The following is a 17,633-nucleotide window of genomic DNA, read 5'->3' as shown; positions in this document are numbered from 1 at the left end:
GGAGAGGAGCTCTGCAGGCCTTGTTAGCTATTGATCCCATTTTATACTCCTCAGCCACAGCCTAGCCCCCAGGGAGCACTTAACCATCACACATTCTCGCTCTTGCTCTGTTTCTCTGTATGGCCCTCTCTCTGTATGGCCCTCTCTCTGTATGGCCCTCTCTCTGTATGGCCCTCTCTCTGTATGGCCCTCTCTCTGTATGGCCCTCTCTCTGTATGGCCCTCTCTGCTTGCCTCCCCTCTGTAGTTGGTTCTGAAGCGTAATTTTAAAAAATTAAAGAAATGGCAAAAGAACATGAATGTATGAATAAACAAATAAGAGTATGATTGAGGGGATCAACAAATGAGGGAAAGAGCAGATGAGGTGTGGAATGAGAATGAGCGTCCAATCTCTCCAGGCTCTTTCACTCATTTAACTGCATTCCCCTCTTTAAAAAACCTATTTTCTTCTGTCAGGTGCTTTACTTCGTTCTGTTCTTTATTTCCATGGCAGAGCTCATTCCAGCTTCATGATCCGATCAATAATCTACATTATGGGATGGAGGGGACACCAGGACGAACACACTCACACACTCAAAAACAACCGTATACACACATGCTTCTACAAATGCATAGCCTACACAGACATGTTAATAAAAATGACCATATGAAAGTACCCAACTGTGCATGAACACACACAAATGTACTTATTCTCTCTGTTCTCTCTGCATGGCTGTCAACTCTTTATGATGGCTTTGTTTTGGAGTGCAGATTTGAAAATGTCAAGCCCGTTCAGATTTATACTGCACCTGCCACACGTCACAAGGATTAATAACAAGGCCATAGCACAGACCAGCTCCATTACACACACACACACACACACACACACACACACACACAACAGTCACTTCAATGATCCAACCAACACACGAGCATACACTAAATGGGTGCTATTCTGTGTGTCTGTGTGTGTGTTTCTTGTGGAAAGGACCGTTGAAAGTGAATCACTATTAAGCATATGTCAGAGAGCCTGATTAAAGCAATGGCTCATAAACATTTTACTGCGGCACCCGACTCATAACAGACGAACAATCGCACACACACATCAACTAACACGCACAAACCAATCATTGGCATTTCCTAATTTTCGGGGGAGATATTAATTTATCGTGTGTGGCTCTATCTGGGTTTCAGTGTGAAAAAATGGTGTTCAGATGTGTGGCTGGACGGAACAATATTTAATAGGGCCATGATGATAAGTATTAAAACCAGACGACCTGAAAGAACGTGACGGGAGTCTTAATTACAGTGGAGAGTGAGGGAGAATGGACACAGTAGTGGGCAGAGAGGGGGAGCGAGAGAATAGACACTTGGGCGGGGAGCGAGAGAAGGGACACGGTTGGGCGGAGAGGGAGAAGGGGACGGAGAGAAAGGACACGGGTGGGCGGAGAGGGAGAAGGGGACGGAGAGAAGGGACACGGGTGGGCGGAGAGGGAGAAGGGGACGGAGAGAAGGGACACTGGGGTGGGCGGAGAGGGAGAAGGGGACGGAGAGAAGGGACACTGGGGTGGGCGGAGAGGGAGAAGGGGACGGAGAGAAGGGACACTGGGGTGGGCGGAGAGGGGGAGCGAGAGAGATTGAAAGAGGGGTAGAAAGACCTGGTGAAATGGGGGGGGGGGGGAGGGGCGGTAGTAGGTTGAGAAGAAGGAAATAGTGGTTGAGGGAGATATGGTGAGAGTGAAGAGCGGTGGGGAGAGGAGCAGACTTGCTTTACTGATTCTGATTTCTACAGCTCCATTGTGTGGGAAAGGGGTGGAGTGAGGCAGGGCACAATCAGAGAGGGGTGTCCATTTTCTCTCTGATTTTTCTCTCCATCTCTTATTCAAGTATTTAGATGACACACAGCAAATCAAGTCGGAACATCGGTCTTTCTTTCACCCACTGTCTCACCCCTTTCCTCTTGCACCTATTCATGTTGATGTTTGTTTGCGTGTTACCATTCACTCTTCATAGGTAACACGTGTTTAATTTGAATTGTGTATAATAATCAGATTTTCTCTCTCAGTATTCTCCTCCAGAGGGACTACAGTTTCCTGCGGGACATTAATGTGTGGAACCCGTTGGTGACCGTTGGTGTGTACTCCTCCACCATGTCTGCTGCCATGAGTAACCTGATAGGGGCCTCTCGCATCCTCTACGCTCTGGCACGGGACGACCTGTTTGGTGGGTACACCCATGTCCTCTTCTCTCTTGTTCTCTCCCTCATTATTTTTCTTTATAGCTTCTTCTGTCTCCCCTTTCACTGGCGTTGTGTGTGGATAGGGGAGATGAATAGCGATATTAAGCAGGGTTCCCGTGTAGTGGGCAGCTGGAGCAGGGGAGATGACTCAAAACCATACTGAACCAAACTGACTGACTCAGCTCTGGATTGCTAGCAATGCTTTTCAGGGGTTAAAAATAGATTTTTGTTGGGTTTGTTTTGTTTTTGCCTAGTTGACTGTTTGATTAAAGGTGTCTAACTTCAAATGAAGTTCTTATGTGTGTGTCATTCAAACCTTCTGCATGTGGCATCACCTTGTCACTCTCCTACACCCACTGGCTAATATAGTGTAACACACATATACACACCTCATCTCACCCAGTTTAAAACTATCTGCTTTGTCTTCCATCTTTTACCTTTCCTTCCTCTCTCCTATCCTCTCCTTTTATTTCCTCCCTCTCTCTCCATCCCCTGTTCTTGGCTGCATTTATTTGAGTTGAAAGTCTCCTAATTTAATTAATTTCATGTATTAACTGTGAAATGTGGTCCTTAACTTTAATCCCCTCCGTTTTGCTCCTTCTCGACCTCCCTCTTGCTCTCACATATGCTCTCGCTCTCTGCAGGCACGGTGTTGTCTCCAGCTAAGAAGACATCTGGCAATGGGAACCCCTGGGTGTCTGTCCTCCTATCCTGGTTCCTAGTACAGGTAAGACAATGGGAACCCCTGGGTGTCTGTCCTCCTATCCTGGTTCCTTGTACAGGTAAGACAATGGGAACCCCTGGGTGTCTGTCCTCCTATCCTGGTTCCTAGTACAGGTAAAACATTGGGAACTCCTGGGTGTCTGTCCTCCTATCCTGGTTCCTAGTATAGGTGAGACACAGAGGATAGATTAGGTCTAATTTCACATGCTCAATAATCTGATCAGGTCAGATGAAGGAAAGATAGATTGAGAGAGTAGAGGAGAAAGGGAAGTCATTTGAGATTACTGAGAAATGGCCAAGACTTAACAAGAAAGGGAGACCAGGGGTGAGAGTGGAGGCAAGAGATGGGAGGGTAAAGATGCAAAGAGGAGAGAGCTCTGTTAATGATTGGCTAGTCAGATACTCTTCAAGAAGTGAGAAAGGCTAAATGGCTTGTCTTTCTCTTCCTCTCTCATCCCTCGCTCCGTTTCTCTGCTGGAGTGGGGGAGTAATTAGAGGAAATCGTTAGCCTGTATCAGAGCTCATTGAGTCACTAGTCCTGGCCTTCTTTCTATCCCTAGCACGCTCTCTCTTTCGCTCTCAGCCATTTCAATGATACACTGATGACACGAATGATAATCTAATCTCACTCCATGTTAAACAATCTCAGACGAGAGAAAGGGAGCAATGGATGGGGGAGCAAGGGGTGAGTAGAAAAAATATGGGGAAATGTTGCAGTATCATGTACACGTTACATGGACTGGGCATGCAGCATGAAGACGAATGACCTGATCTCACACACACAGATGATTGAGTGGTGCACTGGCAGGCCCACAATTTGCCCATGCTGGCCTGTGGCTGAGGGCTCAGTTAATAGCTACTTATTGCTTTTGTAAAAGAGCCTCTCGGGGGTCAACTAAGGAGACTGACTTAGCATTGGGGAGGTCAGAGGAGAAACTATTCCTTCCCTCTGTCCTTTTTCTCTCTCCCGTCAATGGAACATTAATCAGAGTTTTACTCTTCTCTTTTCTCCATCTCTATAGTTGGTGTTGTTCACAGGGAAGTTGAACACCATCGCCAGCATTGTAACTATCTTCTTCCTGCTGGTCTATGCAGCTGTGGACCTGGCCTGTCTGGCTCTGGAGTGGGCCTCGGCTCCTAACTTCAGGTACTAAGTCACTGTATTTATCACATGCGCCAAATAAAACTGGTGTAGACTTTACAGTGGAATGCTTGCTTAAGAACATTTCCCAACGATGCAGAGTTAAGAAATAATAATACAAAATGAAATGGTAATTAACGTGAGGAATAACATAAAGTACAGAAGAATGGTGCTATGTACAGGTACCAGATCAATGTGCAGGTGTACGAGGTATTTTGAGGTAGATATGTACATGAAGGCAGGGTAAAGTGACTAGGTATCATGATGGATATTCTTATTATAAAGAGCAGAGTAGCAGCAGCAAGTGTGTGTGTGTGTGTGGGGGGGGGGGGGGGGGGGGGGGGGGGGTTGTTGGTGGCACCTTTAATTGGGGAGGACGGGCTCATGGTAATGACTGGAGCCGGATGAGTGAAATGGTATCAAATACAGCACACATGGGTTTCCAGGTGATTGATGCAATTCCATTTGTGCCATTCCAGCCATTATTATGAGCTGTTCTCCCCTTAGCAGGCTCCTGTGGCATATGCAGTGTTTGGATCTGTGAGGGATTTGTGTGGGAGGGACAGCGTTTTGTGTGTGTGTGTGTGTGTGTACAGTGCGCTCAGAAAGTATTCAGGCCCCTTGACCTTTTCCACATTTTGTTACTTTACAGCCTTATTCTAAAATTGATTAAATAGTTTTTTTCCTCATCAATCTATACACACTACCCCGTAATGACGAAGCAAAAACTGTTTTTTAGACATTTTTGCAAATATATTAAAAAATTAAACTGATAACACATTTACATAAGTATTCCGACCCTTTGCTATGAGACTTGAAATTGAGCTCAGGTGCATCCTGTTTATATTGATCATCCTTGAGATGTTTCTACAACTTTGGAGTCCACCTGTGGTAAATTCAATTGATTGGACATGATTTGGAAATGCACACACCCGTCTATAAGGTCCCACAGTTGACAGTGCCAAGCCATGAGGATAAAGGAATTTTCCATAGAGCTCCGAGACAGGATTGTGTCAAGACACAGATCTGGGAAGGGTACCAAAAGATTTCTGCAGTATTGAAGGTCCCCAAGAACACAGTGGCCTCCATCATTCTTAAATGGAAAAAGTTTGGAACCACCAATACTCTAAGAAGAGCTGGCTGCCTGGCCAAACTGATCAATCGGGGGAGAAGGTCCTTGGTCAGGGAGGTGACCAAGAAACTGATAGTCACTCTGACAGAGCTCTGGAGTTCCTCTGTGGATAAGGGAGAACCTACCAGAAGGACAACCATCTCTGCAGCACTCTACCAATCAGGCCTTTATGGTAGAGTAGCCAGACGGAAGCCACTCCTCAGTAAATGGCACATGATAGCACTCTTGGAGTTTGCCAAAAGGCACCTAAAGGACTCAGACAATGAGAAACAAGATTCTCTGGTCTGATGAAACCAAGATTGAACTCCTTGGCCTGATTGCCAAGCGTCACGTCTGGAGGAAACCTGGCACCATCCCTACAGTGAAGCGTGGTGGCAGTATATGGATGTTTTTCAGATGCAGGGACTGGGAGACTAGTCAGGAACGAGGGAAAGATGAACAGAGCAAAGTACAGAGATCCTTGATGAAAACCTGCTCCGGAGTGCTCAGGACCTCCGACTGGGGCAAAAGTTCACCTAACAGGACAAGACACTAAGCACACAGCCAAGACAAAGCAGGAGTGGCTTTGGAACAAGTCTCTGAATGTCCTTGAGTGGCCCAGCCAGAGCTATTTGCAGATTTCACAACCTGCTACACTTATGAGAAACACATTTTTGGTTTATCATACTATCATTTACGCACTCTGAGCATTGAGCATGTGTCTAGTTTCTTTGTCCTATTAATGTTGACGGAGCTTTGTGTGTGTGTGTGCGCGCAGAAGTACCCGATTGCTAGCTAGCTAAATTTATTGCCTAGCAACAAACTTCTTAAGATGATTCGTAAGAAGATATTTGTAAGAAAATCATTAAATCTTAAGATATTCTTGAGGAATTGCACTTACACTATCTTATGAACTTATTATTTAGTGCCCAGCTTTTCGTCAACAAAGTCCTTTTTTTTTTTTAGTTTGTTTTACATCCATTCAAATTATAATAGTTCCTCACAGTAAAAAGTCTTTCCAACACCCCCCCTCTGATCAGCGTTGCTGATAAATAGGCTGAGGACGTGTGTATTTGTTGCTATTTTGATGATGGCCAATTTCGTGTTCACACTACAGCATAGCTGTCCGCTTCATACTTTCCTTGTCAATTCATTATCTTATAGCCTACTTCTGGAAAGGTAGGCCAAGGTTTTTTAATATGTTTTCAGGAAAGGAGAAATATTTGCTGGTTGCATTGATTGACAGGTGCTTTACTGGTGTGTGAGTTGGCTGATTATCTCTATAGGCCTATACGGTATGTCCCTTCAGTAAGTTTCCTAAAGTAGTCTGTCTGAACACATCTCTATTTTAATATGAATCAAACTCTCCTGTCATGATTTCATTGTGTAAAAGGCCTATTTTCAGTAGCTTAGGCTACATTAGGTCTCATGACTTCTTTGAAGAAGAGAGGATGCCATGCTCTCTCTATCTGATGGTTGGATGGTGTGGAGAGTTGGTGTTCCACAGTGTTCACCAGCTGGGTGTTGTGGCCACGTGCTAATTAAGACATAAACTGGCCACAGCTCCCAGCTGCACATCTGAGAAGGACTGAAAATAAGTGTGTGTGTTGAATACTGTGAATCCTCAAATGTTGATGTAATCACAATTAATCACATTTTAATTGAAGTTACGATATAGACATGCAATATCCACTGCGCAAACACACACCAAGACCCACCTCCTTTCACTCAAGCAGGCAGCACATTTCAGTTAGTCTTAGCGCTAAGAGTACCTAGATAATCATGTCGTGCAGCTCTAATGTATGCTGTTAATAATGTGTGATTGGGTTGGTGTTTGGACACGTATATCACAACACAGTTTCTCCTTAATGAAAAATATCTCTAGAAGTTCCTACCTCACTGTACTTCTCTGTCCATATCTGTGCTTGTCCATGTGTCAAGGGAATATAAAGTTAGAAAAGTTTTATTTATATGTGTATGTATGTTACCCAAACTTTTCCCTCTCTCCTTATCGCCCTCCCTATTGGCCGATGTGGTTCAGCTGGGGGCTGATAAGGCACGTGGTTGGCTAGCTGCTGTGGTGCACTTCCTTAATTATATTAGCATGTTGCTGCTGCTGTTGTTGCAGGGCGGGTTCTGGGTGTTGTTGTTTTTGTTGTTGTTGATTGTGTTCCCTGCACCTCTTTCCAGGCGAAAATCATTTAAAGCCATTTAGCGCTGCTCTCCCCTGAGAACTGCTCTGTAATTAGCATAACTAATTTAGCAGAAATATTTCCTTTCCCCTAAATTTGGCACACGGTTGTTTAGCTGATGGGAAGGGGAGGGGACTGCTGAATTATGATGTAGCGGAAGAGCTGTCTGCTTGTTAAGTGTGTGTGTCTGTGTGTGTGTCAAAGAATATTGTGTATAGGGGTGTGAATCTTTTTTTAATTAAAAAACGGTGTCCCGTAAATGTGTCCACTGTGTCCAACACTCCTCTTCATCTTTCTGAATGTGTGTGTAAAGGGGTTGGCTGCAGCTTCATCAGTGACTGGCTCCAGTTTTCCAGAGCGCTCCTCTGGGGCAGTATGTTCACTACTGATGGGACTGACTACTGGGTTTAGAGGACCGGGCTGACTGGCTTAGACACACACAGGCTAGGTTTTTGGGTAAGACTTGAAGCCCAGGCTCTGTTATTAACTACACATGCAGTGAGTCTGACTGTATTCTGTCACTCTTAGCGTACATTTTGTGAAGGTTACTCTAATTACAGTGAGAGACCCTTCTGAATGATATGACTGACGTAATGTCTGAATGAGCACTCACTGACGTACCTCTAGATCTGCCAGCTTTGAGTGCACTTGAGTGCGTGTTTGCAGAACGGGGGTTGTTTTAAGGTGATGGTTGGCAGTAGCAGTTGTGTCCTCTCTAATCATGACGTGTCTTTTGGCTGGCTGCCGGGTCCCCTCTCGCTCTCCCTAAGTACTTGATGGTGGACACTTTTTTTTTGTGTTTTCGCTGATGTCAGCAAAGTGACATCAGTCATTGGGAAATGATTGGGTTGCGGGCAAGGAGGGAGGTGGGAAGAAGGGGGAGACATGGGGAGTGCCAGCGATACACTGACACTAATGAGAGAGGGATTAGAAAGAGCAAAAGAAAGGGAGGTGGAGAGGGAGCACGGGCAGGGTGAGCTTTTAAAATAATAACACTGTCAGGGAGGGAGAGTAAGAGAGGAGTGGATAGAAGAGGGATTGTGAGAGGAGGAAGGGGGGGTTAAGATTGAGAAGTAAGACATTGGGGTGACAAATTATGTGAAATTGGCAATAAAACAAATGGAAAGTGGGGAGAGAAAGTTAGAGCAAATAGTAGGGGAAAAGAAGAGCATTTCACTCTAGTGATGGAGAGAACGGAAAAGAAGAGAAGGGTAACGACTGCGCCAGTCTTTCTTTATCTCTCTCCCCATCACGTTTTAGTGGGCTATGAAGCATTTAGTGCTCGGGTGCGTTCCACTCTGTTAATGAAGCTGTCTTTTAGCGTAGCCTAGCGCTCCCAGCTGGGCCCGGGCCTGTTCATTTGGATGGAAATGACAGTAGCTATCCTTAATAGCTGTTTATCTGCTGAAGATGTTATTGCAGGAGATTAGGGTCACTACGTGATCAATGATCCTACCTTTTCTGCACCTGCCCATATGGGGGAGCTCAGACGCATCACACACACTGACACACACACACCTCCCTTGGACTTTTTCACATTTGATTGTATTACAAAGTGGGAATAAAAATGTATTTAATTGTATATTTTAACGATCTACATAAAAAGATGAGAGGCCTGTAATTGTCATCATAGGTACACTTCAACTATGACAGACAAAATGAGAAAGAAAATCACATTGTAAGATTTGTAATGAATTTATTTGCAAATTATGGTGGAAAATAAGTATTTGGTCAATAACAAAAGTTTATCTCAATACTTTGTTATATACCCTTTGTTGGCAATGACGGGTCAAACGTTTTCTGTAAGTCTTCACAAGGTTTCCACACACTGTTGCTGGTATTTTGGCCCATTCCTCCATGCAGATCTCCTCTAGAGCAGTGATGTTTTGGGGCTGTTGCTGGGCAACACGGACTTTCAACTCCCTCCAAAGATTTTCTATGTGGTTGAGATCTGGAGACTGGCTAGGCCTCTCCAGGACCTTGAAATGCTTCTTACGAAGCCACTCCTTCATTGCCCGGGCGGTGTGTTTGGGATCATTGTCATGCTGAAAGACCCAGCCACGTTTCATCTTCAATGCCTCTCTCATATTTTTAAGTGGGAGAACTTGCACAATTAGTGGCTGACTAAATACTTTTTTGCCTCACTGTAAATGCAATGTCTAATTTCTTATTGTTGCATATCTACCAGTCACTGCCCTCCTTTTAGGCATTTGAAAAACTCCCTGGTCTTTGTAGTTGAATCTGTGCTTGAAATTCAATACTTAACTGTATGGGGGACAGAGGAAGAGGTAGTCATTCAAATCATGTCATCCCCTATTATTTCACATAGTGAGTCCATATCACTTTATGTGATTAGTTCAGCCAAATTTGACTCCTGAACTAACTTAGGCTTGCCTAAACAAGGAGGGTGATTACTTATGCAATGACTATTTTAGTTATGACATTTTTGTTAATTACTAAAAATGTGTAGAATTTTCTTTTCACTTTGACATTATGGAGTATTTTGTAAATTGATGACAAAAAAATCCATTAATCTCTTTCAATCCCACTTTGTTAAGCAACAAAATGTTGAAAAAAGTCAGGGGGTATAGACTTTCTGTAAGCTCTATATATATATATATATATATATATATATATATATATATATATATATATATATATATATATATATATATATATATATATATATATATATATATATATATATATATATATATATATATATATATATATATATATATATACACATACACACACACACACACACATACACATACACACATACATACACACACACTCACTCACAAACATCCTATTAATTTACTAGAGGGGCTATGTCAAAAACCCTCAGTTCCAGAATGGGATGAAAATGGCAGACATATTGGTCAGGGAGAAATCCAAACCAGTCTAATTGGAATGAATGGTGGTAGAGGCATAATCCTGATTTTATTTATGGTGGAAAATACAAGTAAGGCATGTGATCCACTACCATAAGTATGTGGACGCCTGCTCGTCGAACAAACACAGGCACCCTCATAGATATCATCCTAACCAACTTCCCCTCTAAATACACCTCTGCTGTCTTCAACCAAGATCTCAGCGATCACTGCCTCATTGCCTGCATCTGTAATGGGTCAGCGGTCAAACGACCTCCACTCATCACTGTAAAACGCTCCCTGAAACACTTCAGCGAGCAGGCCTTTCTAATTGACCTGGCCGGGGTATCCTGGAAGGATATTGATCTCATTCCGTCAGTAGAGGATGCCTGGATATTTTTTTTTAAATGCCTTTCTAATCATCTTAAATAAACATGCCCCATTCAATAAATTTAGAACCAGGAACAGATATAGCCCTTGGTTCTCCCCAGACCTGACTGCCCTTAACCAACACAAAAACATCCTATGGCGTTCTGCATTCGCATCGAATAGCCCCCGTGATATGCAGCTGTTCAGGGAAGCTAGAAACCATTATACACAGGCAGTTAGAAAAGCCAAGGCTAGCTTTTTCAAGCAGAAATTTGCTTCCTGCAACACTAACTCAAAAAAGTTCTGGGACACTGTAAAGTCCATGGAGAATAAGAACACCTCCTCCCAGCTGCCCACTGCACTGAAGATAGGAAGCACTGTCACCACTGATAAATCCACCATAATTGAGAATTTCAATAAGCATTTTTCTACGGGTGGCCATGCTTTCCACCTGGCTACTCCTACCCCGGTCAACAGCACTGCACCCCCAACAGCAACTCGCCCAAGCCTTCCCCATTTCTCCTTCTCCCAAATCCATTCAGCTGATGTTCTGAAAGAGCTGCAAAATCTGGACCCCTACAAATCAGCCGGGCTAGACAATCTGGACCCTTCCTTTCTAAAATTATCTGCCGAAATTGTTGCCACCCCTATTACTAGCCTGTTCAACCTCTCTTTCGTGTCGTCTGAGATTCCCAAAGATTGGAAAGCAGCTGCGGTCATCCCCCTCTTCAAAGGGGGGGACACTCTTGACCCAAACTGCTACAGACCTATATCTATCCTACCATGCCTTTCTAAAGTCTTCGAAAGCCAAGTCAACAAACAGATTACCGACCATTTCGAATCTCACCATACCTTCTCTGCTATGCAATCTGGTTTCAGAGCTGGTCATGGGTGCACCTCAGCCACGCTCAAGGTCCTAAACGATATCTTAACCGCCATCGATAAGAAACATTACTGTGCAGCCGTATTCATTGATCTGGCCAAGGCTTTCGACTCTGTCAATCACCACATACTCATCGGCAGACTCGACAGCCTTGGTTTCTCAAATGATTGCCTCGCCTGGTTCACCAACTACTTCTCTGATAGAGTTCAGTGTGTCAAATCGGAGGGTCTGCTGTCCGGACCTCTGGCAGTCTCTATGGGGGTGCCACAGGGTTCAATTCTTGGACCGACTCTCTTCTCTGTATACATCAATGAGGTCGCTCTTGCTGCTGGTGAGTCTCTGATCCACCTCTACGCAGACGACACCATTCTGTATACTTCCGGCCCTTCTTTGGACACTGTGTTAACTAACCTCCAGGCAAGCTTCAATGCCATACAACTCTCCTTCCGTGGCCTCCAATTGCTCTTAAATACAAGTAAAACTAAATGCATGCTTTTCAACTGATCGCTACCTGCACCTACCCGCCTGTCCAACATCACTACTCTGGACGGCTCTGACTTAGAATACGTGGACAACTACAAATACTTAGGTGTCTGGTTAGACTGTAAACTCTCCTTCCAGACCCATATCAAACATCTCCAATCCAAAGTTAAATCTACAATTGGCTTCCTATTTCGCAACAAAGCATCCTTCACTCATGCTGCCAAACATACCCTTGTAAAACTGACCATCCTACCAATCCTCGACTTTGGCGATGTCATTTACAAAATAGCCTCCAATACCCTACTCAGCAAATTGGATGCAGTCTATCACAGTGCAATCCGTTTTGTCACCAAAGCCCCATATACTACCCACCATTGCGACCTGTACGCTCTCGTTGGCTGGCCCTCGCTTCATACTCGTCGCCAAACCCACTGGCTCCATGTCATCTACAAGACCCTGCTAGGTAAAGTCCCCCCTTATCTCAGCTCGCTGGTCACCATAGCATCTCCCACCTGTGGCACACGCTCCAGCAGGTATATCTATCTAGTCACCCCCAAAACCAATTCTTTCTTTGGCCGCCTCTCCTTCCAGTTCTCTGCTGCCAGTGACTGGAACGAACTACAAAAATCTCTGAAACTGGAAACACTTATCTCCCTCACTAGCTTTAAGCACCAACTGTCAGAGCAGCTCACAGATTACTGCACCTATAATTTAGCCCAAACAACTACCTCTTTCCCAACTGTATTTAATTTATTTATTTATTTTGCTCCTTTGCACCCCATTGTTTTTATTTCTACTTTGCACATTCTTCCATTGCAAAACTACCATTCCAGTGTTTTACCTGCTATATTGTATTTACTTTGCCACCATGGCCTTTTTTGCCTTTACCTCCCTTCTCACCTCATTTGCTCACATTGTATATAGACTTGTTTATACTGTATTATTGACTGTATGTTTGTTTTACTCCATGTGTAACTCTGTGTCGTTGTATCTGTCGAACTGCTTTGCTTTATCTTGGCCAGGTCGCAATTGTAAATGAGAACTTGTTCTCAACTTGCCTACCTGGTTAAATAAAGGTAAAATAAAAAAATATGGAGTTGGTCCCTCGTCTGCTGTTATAACAGCCTCCACTCTTCTAGACGGGCTTTCCACTAGATGTTGGGGCATTGCTGTATGGACTTGCTTCCATTCATTCACAAGCATTAGTGAGGTCGGGCACTGATGTTGGGCGTTAGGCCTGGCTCACAGTCGGTGTTCCAATTCATCCCAAAGGTGTTCGATGGGGTGGAGAACAGGGCTCTGCAGGCCACTCAAGTTCATCCACACCGATATCAACAAACCATTTCTGTATGGACATTGTTTTGTGCATGGGGCATTGACATGCTGAAACAGGAAAGGGCCTTCCCCAAAATGTTGCCATAAAGTTGTAACACAGAATCGTCTAGAATGTTATTGTACGCTGTGGCGTTAGGATTTCCCTTTAAACTTTACAGTTGGCACTAAGCATTGGGTAGGTAGCATTTTCCTGGCATCCACCAAACCCCTTCGTTCGACTGCCAGATGGTGAAGCGTTATTCATCACTCCAGAGAGCACTTTTCCACTGCTTGAGAGTCCAATGGTAGCGAGCTTTACACCACTCCAGCCAAAGCTTGGCATTTTACATGGTGATCAGTTGACCGGGGCAACTCTAGCAGTGTAGAAATGTGACGAACTGACTTGTTGGAAAGGTGGCATCCTATGATGGTGCCACGTTGAAAGTCACTGAGCCTATCAGCTCTTCAGTAAGGCCATTCCCTTAACTCAGTACTTTTTTGACACACCATTGGCTGAAATTACAGCAATGGTGTAATACACCTGTATTTGGGGAGTTTCTCCCATTCCTCTCTGCAGATCCTCTCAAGCTCTGTCAGGTTGGATGGGGAGCGTTGCTGCACAGCTATTTTCAGGTCTCTCCAGAGATGTTCAAGTCCGGGCTCTGGTTCGACCACTCAAGGACATTGAGACTTGTCCTGACACCACTCCTGCATTGTCTTGGCTGTGTGCTTAGGGTCGTTGTCCTGTTGGAAGGTGAACCTTCACCGAGTCTGAGTTCCTGAGCACTCTGGAGCAGGTTTTCACTGTACTTTGCTCTGTTCATCTTTCCCTCCTGACAAGTCTCCCAGTCCTTGACGCTGAAAAACATCCCCACAACATGATGCTGCCACCACTTTGCTTCACCGTAGGGATGGCGCCATGTTTCCTCCAGAAGGGATGCTTGGTATTCAAGCCTAGGAGTTCAATCTTGGTTTCATCAGACCAGAGAATCTTGTTTCTCATGGTTTGAGTCTTTAGGTGCCTTTTGGGTAAGACCAGGCGGGCTGTCGTGCTTTTTTACTGAGGAATGGCTTCCGTCTGGTCACTCTACCATAAAGGCCTGATTGGTGGAGTGCTGCAGAGATGGTTGTCCTTCTGGAAGGTTCTCCCATCTCCAGAGAGGAACTCAGGAGCTCTTTCAGAGTGATCATCGGGTTCTTGGTCACCTCCTTGACCAAGGCTCTTCTACCCCGATTGCTCAGTTTGGCCAGGCGGACAGATCTAGGAAGAGTCTTGGTGGTTCCAAACTTCTTCCATATAAGAATGATGGAGGCCACTGTGTTCTTGGGGACCTTCAATGCTGCAGAAATGTACCCTTCCCCAGATCTGTGCCTAGATGCAATTCTGTCTTGGAGCTCTATGGACAATTCCTTTGACCTCATGGCTTGGTTTTTGCTCTGACATGTACTATCAACAGTGGGACCTTTTTTATATAGACAGTGTGTGTGCCTTTCCAAATCATGCCCAATCAATTGAATTTACCACAGGTGGACTCCAAGTTGTAGAAACATCTCAAGGATGTTCAGTGGAAACAGGATGCACCTGAGTTCAATTTCGAGTCTCATAGCAAAGGGTCTGAATACTTATGTAAGTAAGGTATTTATTTTTGTATTTTTATTTTTTTTGCTTTGTCATTATGGGGTAGTGTGTGTAGAATGGTGAGGAAAAATCAAGGGGTCTGAATACTTTCCGAATGTACAGAAATGGTGTAATACAATTGTCAACCTAAAATATTGTCATATAATTATTTATACGGGTATTATACAGATGTTCTGTATAAATAGCCTCTTAAAATGTATGTAAACGGACCTTAAATGTCTCGGGGCTCTATTCCTGGCTGGCGTTAAGGTGGCGCTAGTTGTCAAACGCAGGTTAGTTTGCAATTTCGTCATGTAAAAACTGGCGCACTGGCATTTTCCAGCCCTAACGGCAGGTTCTTATATCAGCTCGTTTGCGCTCAGCTCGCTTGGGCGGCGTGGAAATGTGTCCTTAAAAACATGATCCAAAGTGCTGATTTCAGGCAGCGCTGATATGGATTTTTAAGACCAACCAATACCTGGTTTTAGCGGGAACTCAGTTGGTTATATCATGAATTGACAGCAGAAACTCCGTCACGGCCTATCCAGTCGTGACGCACACTGCACATATGGAACAAGAGTAGCCTAATGTGCTTTTGGTGCCTGTATAGTTCGTATTTATTAACATAAAAACATCTTGTTTTTCTTATTTCGCTTTATTTGGCATAGCATCCCCTCTCAATAAATGCTTTTTTTTGACTTACCCAATGCAATTGCCAAGTAGTCAAGACTGTCGATAAAGGGTTTGGTTCCTGAGATCGCTTGGAAATAAATCTTAATCACAGACCCTTTATAAAAATATAACATTTGAGAGGAGTTAAACAGTGTGCAGACATTCCTTTATCTATGCGTTTTTGGCAGACATTCTGTCCATTCAGGTCAGGTATTGGACAAACGTAAAACCCAGTCCATGATGTAGATGACGTGTCCATGCCCATCCTGAAACGACAGATGAGAACCTCTGTGAACGTCGTCTTTAGAAGTAACCTGTAACAACAGCTTATTTTCCATTTCATATGTTCACAACCCAAGCCCTCCCGTAGGCCTATATAACAACGGCTGGTTCAACAGCAATGTGTTTTTTATGCTGGCCATTTTTATGATGTCATTACATCTTACATTTATTGTTTATAAAAAAACTTTTTTTTTTTCTTTATTACAACCAATCTTATTAGAATGATTCACCTTTCTGGTTTTACGGTTACAACATATGTGGTGCTCATGCAATGCAACTTCTGGAGATGTTTGAATGCGATCTGATTGTAAAATGGTTCAGATTTTGTTCATAAAACAGTTCTCTCTTTCTCTATATTGGATCTTTGTCCAGCTACTGTGAAAATCCTCCATAGTCTGCATTGTTTTAACATTCTATGCCAGCGGGGAGCAATTGTGGTGCCTGTAAGTCTGACATCGCCAATTTAAAACAAGTTGTTTTGTTTAAAATGTGTTTTATATGTTGTCTTTTTAGGCCTTATCAATAATGAATTTAATCTTGCTTATTGACAATGTTTGGCATGTCCATGCTCGGGCATAATGCAATGTACAGTAGGTCTAGCCTCTGTTTCAGTGTGAATGCTACTGAATGTACAGTAGGCATAGCCTCTGTTTCAGTGTAAATGCTACTGAATGTACAGTAGGCCTAGCCTCTGTTTCAGTGTAAATGCTACTGAATGTACAGTAGGCCTAGCCTCTGTTTCAGTGTGAATGCTACTGAATGTACAGTAGGCCTAGCCTCTGTTTCAGTGTGAATGCTACTGAATGTTCAGTAGGCCTAGCCTCTGTTTCAGTGTGGATGCTACTGAATGTACAGTAGGCCTAGCCTCTATCAGTGTGAATGCTACTGATTGTACAGTAGGCCTAGCCTCTGTTTCAGTGTGAATGCTACTGAATGTACAGTAGGCCTAGCCTCTGTTTCAGTGTGAATGCTACTGAATGTTCAGTAGGCCTAGCCTCTGTTTCAGTGTGAATGCTACTGAATGTTCAGTAGGCCTAGCCTCTGTTTCAGTGTGAATGCTACTGAATGTACAGTAGGCCTAGCCTCTATATCAGTGTGAATGCTACTGAATGTTCAGTAGGCCTAGCCTCTGTTTCAGTGTGAATGCTACTGAATGTACAGTAGGCCTAGCCTCTATATCAGTGTGAATGCTACTGAATGTACAGTAGGCCTAGCCAGTAGGCGAGCCTCGACACACCCACAACTTGTTTATTCATTTATTCATCAAAACCCGGCCCTTTCGCTCCAACGCCAGCAAGTGCGCTGTTATTTGTGATGGTGAAAAAGGCAAAAATATTTCTGACACCCCTGAAACTATAACACTGTTTCCTGCGCTTAGATTTACCATTGTGATAGGCTTGTTGAAATGGAGCCCTCAATGTTTGTTTTCTTGGAAAGCTGTGAGTGCTATTATACGATACAAGAACAGTAAATGTTGCATTTACAACTTGTCTAAATCCTATCATTAGCTGATTTCAACCGGTGTATGGCTGTGGATTGACTGCATTGTTTGAATGGAATGTTGGCATAATATTGGCAGTCCTTTAAAACTGGCTGGCTAGCTAACAAACACAAAGTGCAGATCAATTAAATTCATTATTTTCAACTATGTTATCACACCATGGTTGACCAACTCCCTGACAAATGGCTGACCTTTATCAAGTCAAATCGAAGTTTATTGGTCGTGTACACAGTTCAACAGGTGTTTATAGC

General features: G+C 43.8%; 1 protein-coding gene across 2 annotated transcripts in view; it reads left to right on the top strand.

Moving 5' to 3' along the window:
- The window catches only part of LOC139382703 (solute carrier family 12 member 9-like), a 69,077-nt gene that overhangs the window by 19,430 nt on the left and 32,014 nt on the right, over positions 1–17,633 (top strand). For both annotated transcript variants that reach the window (XM_071126804.1, XM_071126805.1), the window contains 3 exons: positions 2,044–2,201; positions 2,862–2,944; positions 3,963–4,087. In XM_071126804.1, coding sequence (XP_070982905.1) covers positions 2,044–2,201; positions 2,862–2,944; positions 3,963–4,087 — 366 coding nt within the window. The remainder of the gene's footprint in view (positions 1–2,043; positions 2,202–2,861; positions 2,945–3,962; positions 4,088–17,633) is intronic.

This window comes from Oncorhynchus clarkii, chromosome 24 (assembly GCF_045791955.1).
Source record: "Oncorhynchus clarkii lewisi isolate Uvic-CL-2024 chromosome 24, UVic_Ocla_1.0, whole genome shotgun sequence".
In the NCBI taxonomy this organism is placed as follows: domain Eukaryota; kingdom Metazoa; phylum Chordata; class Actinopteri; order Salmoniformes; family Salmonidae; genus Oncorhynchus; species Oncorhynchus clarkii.
Note: the sequence above shows the minus strand (reverse complement) of the source record. Positions and strands in the feature narration are given on the sequence as shown.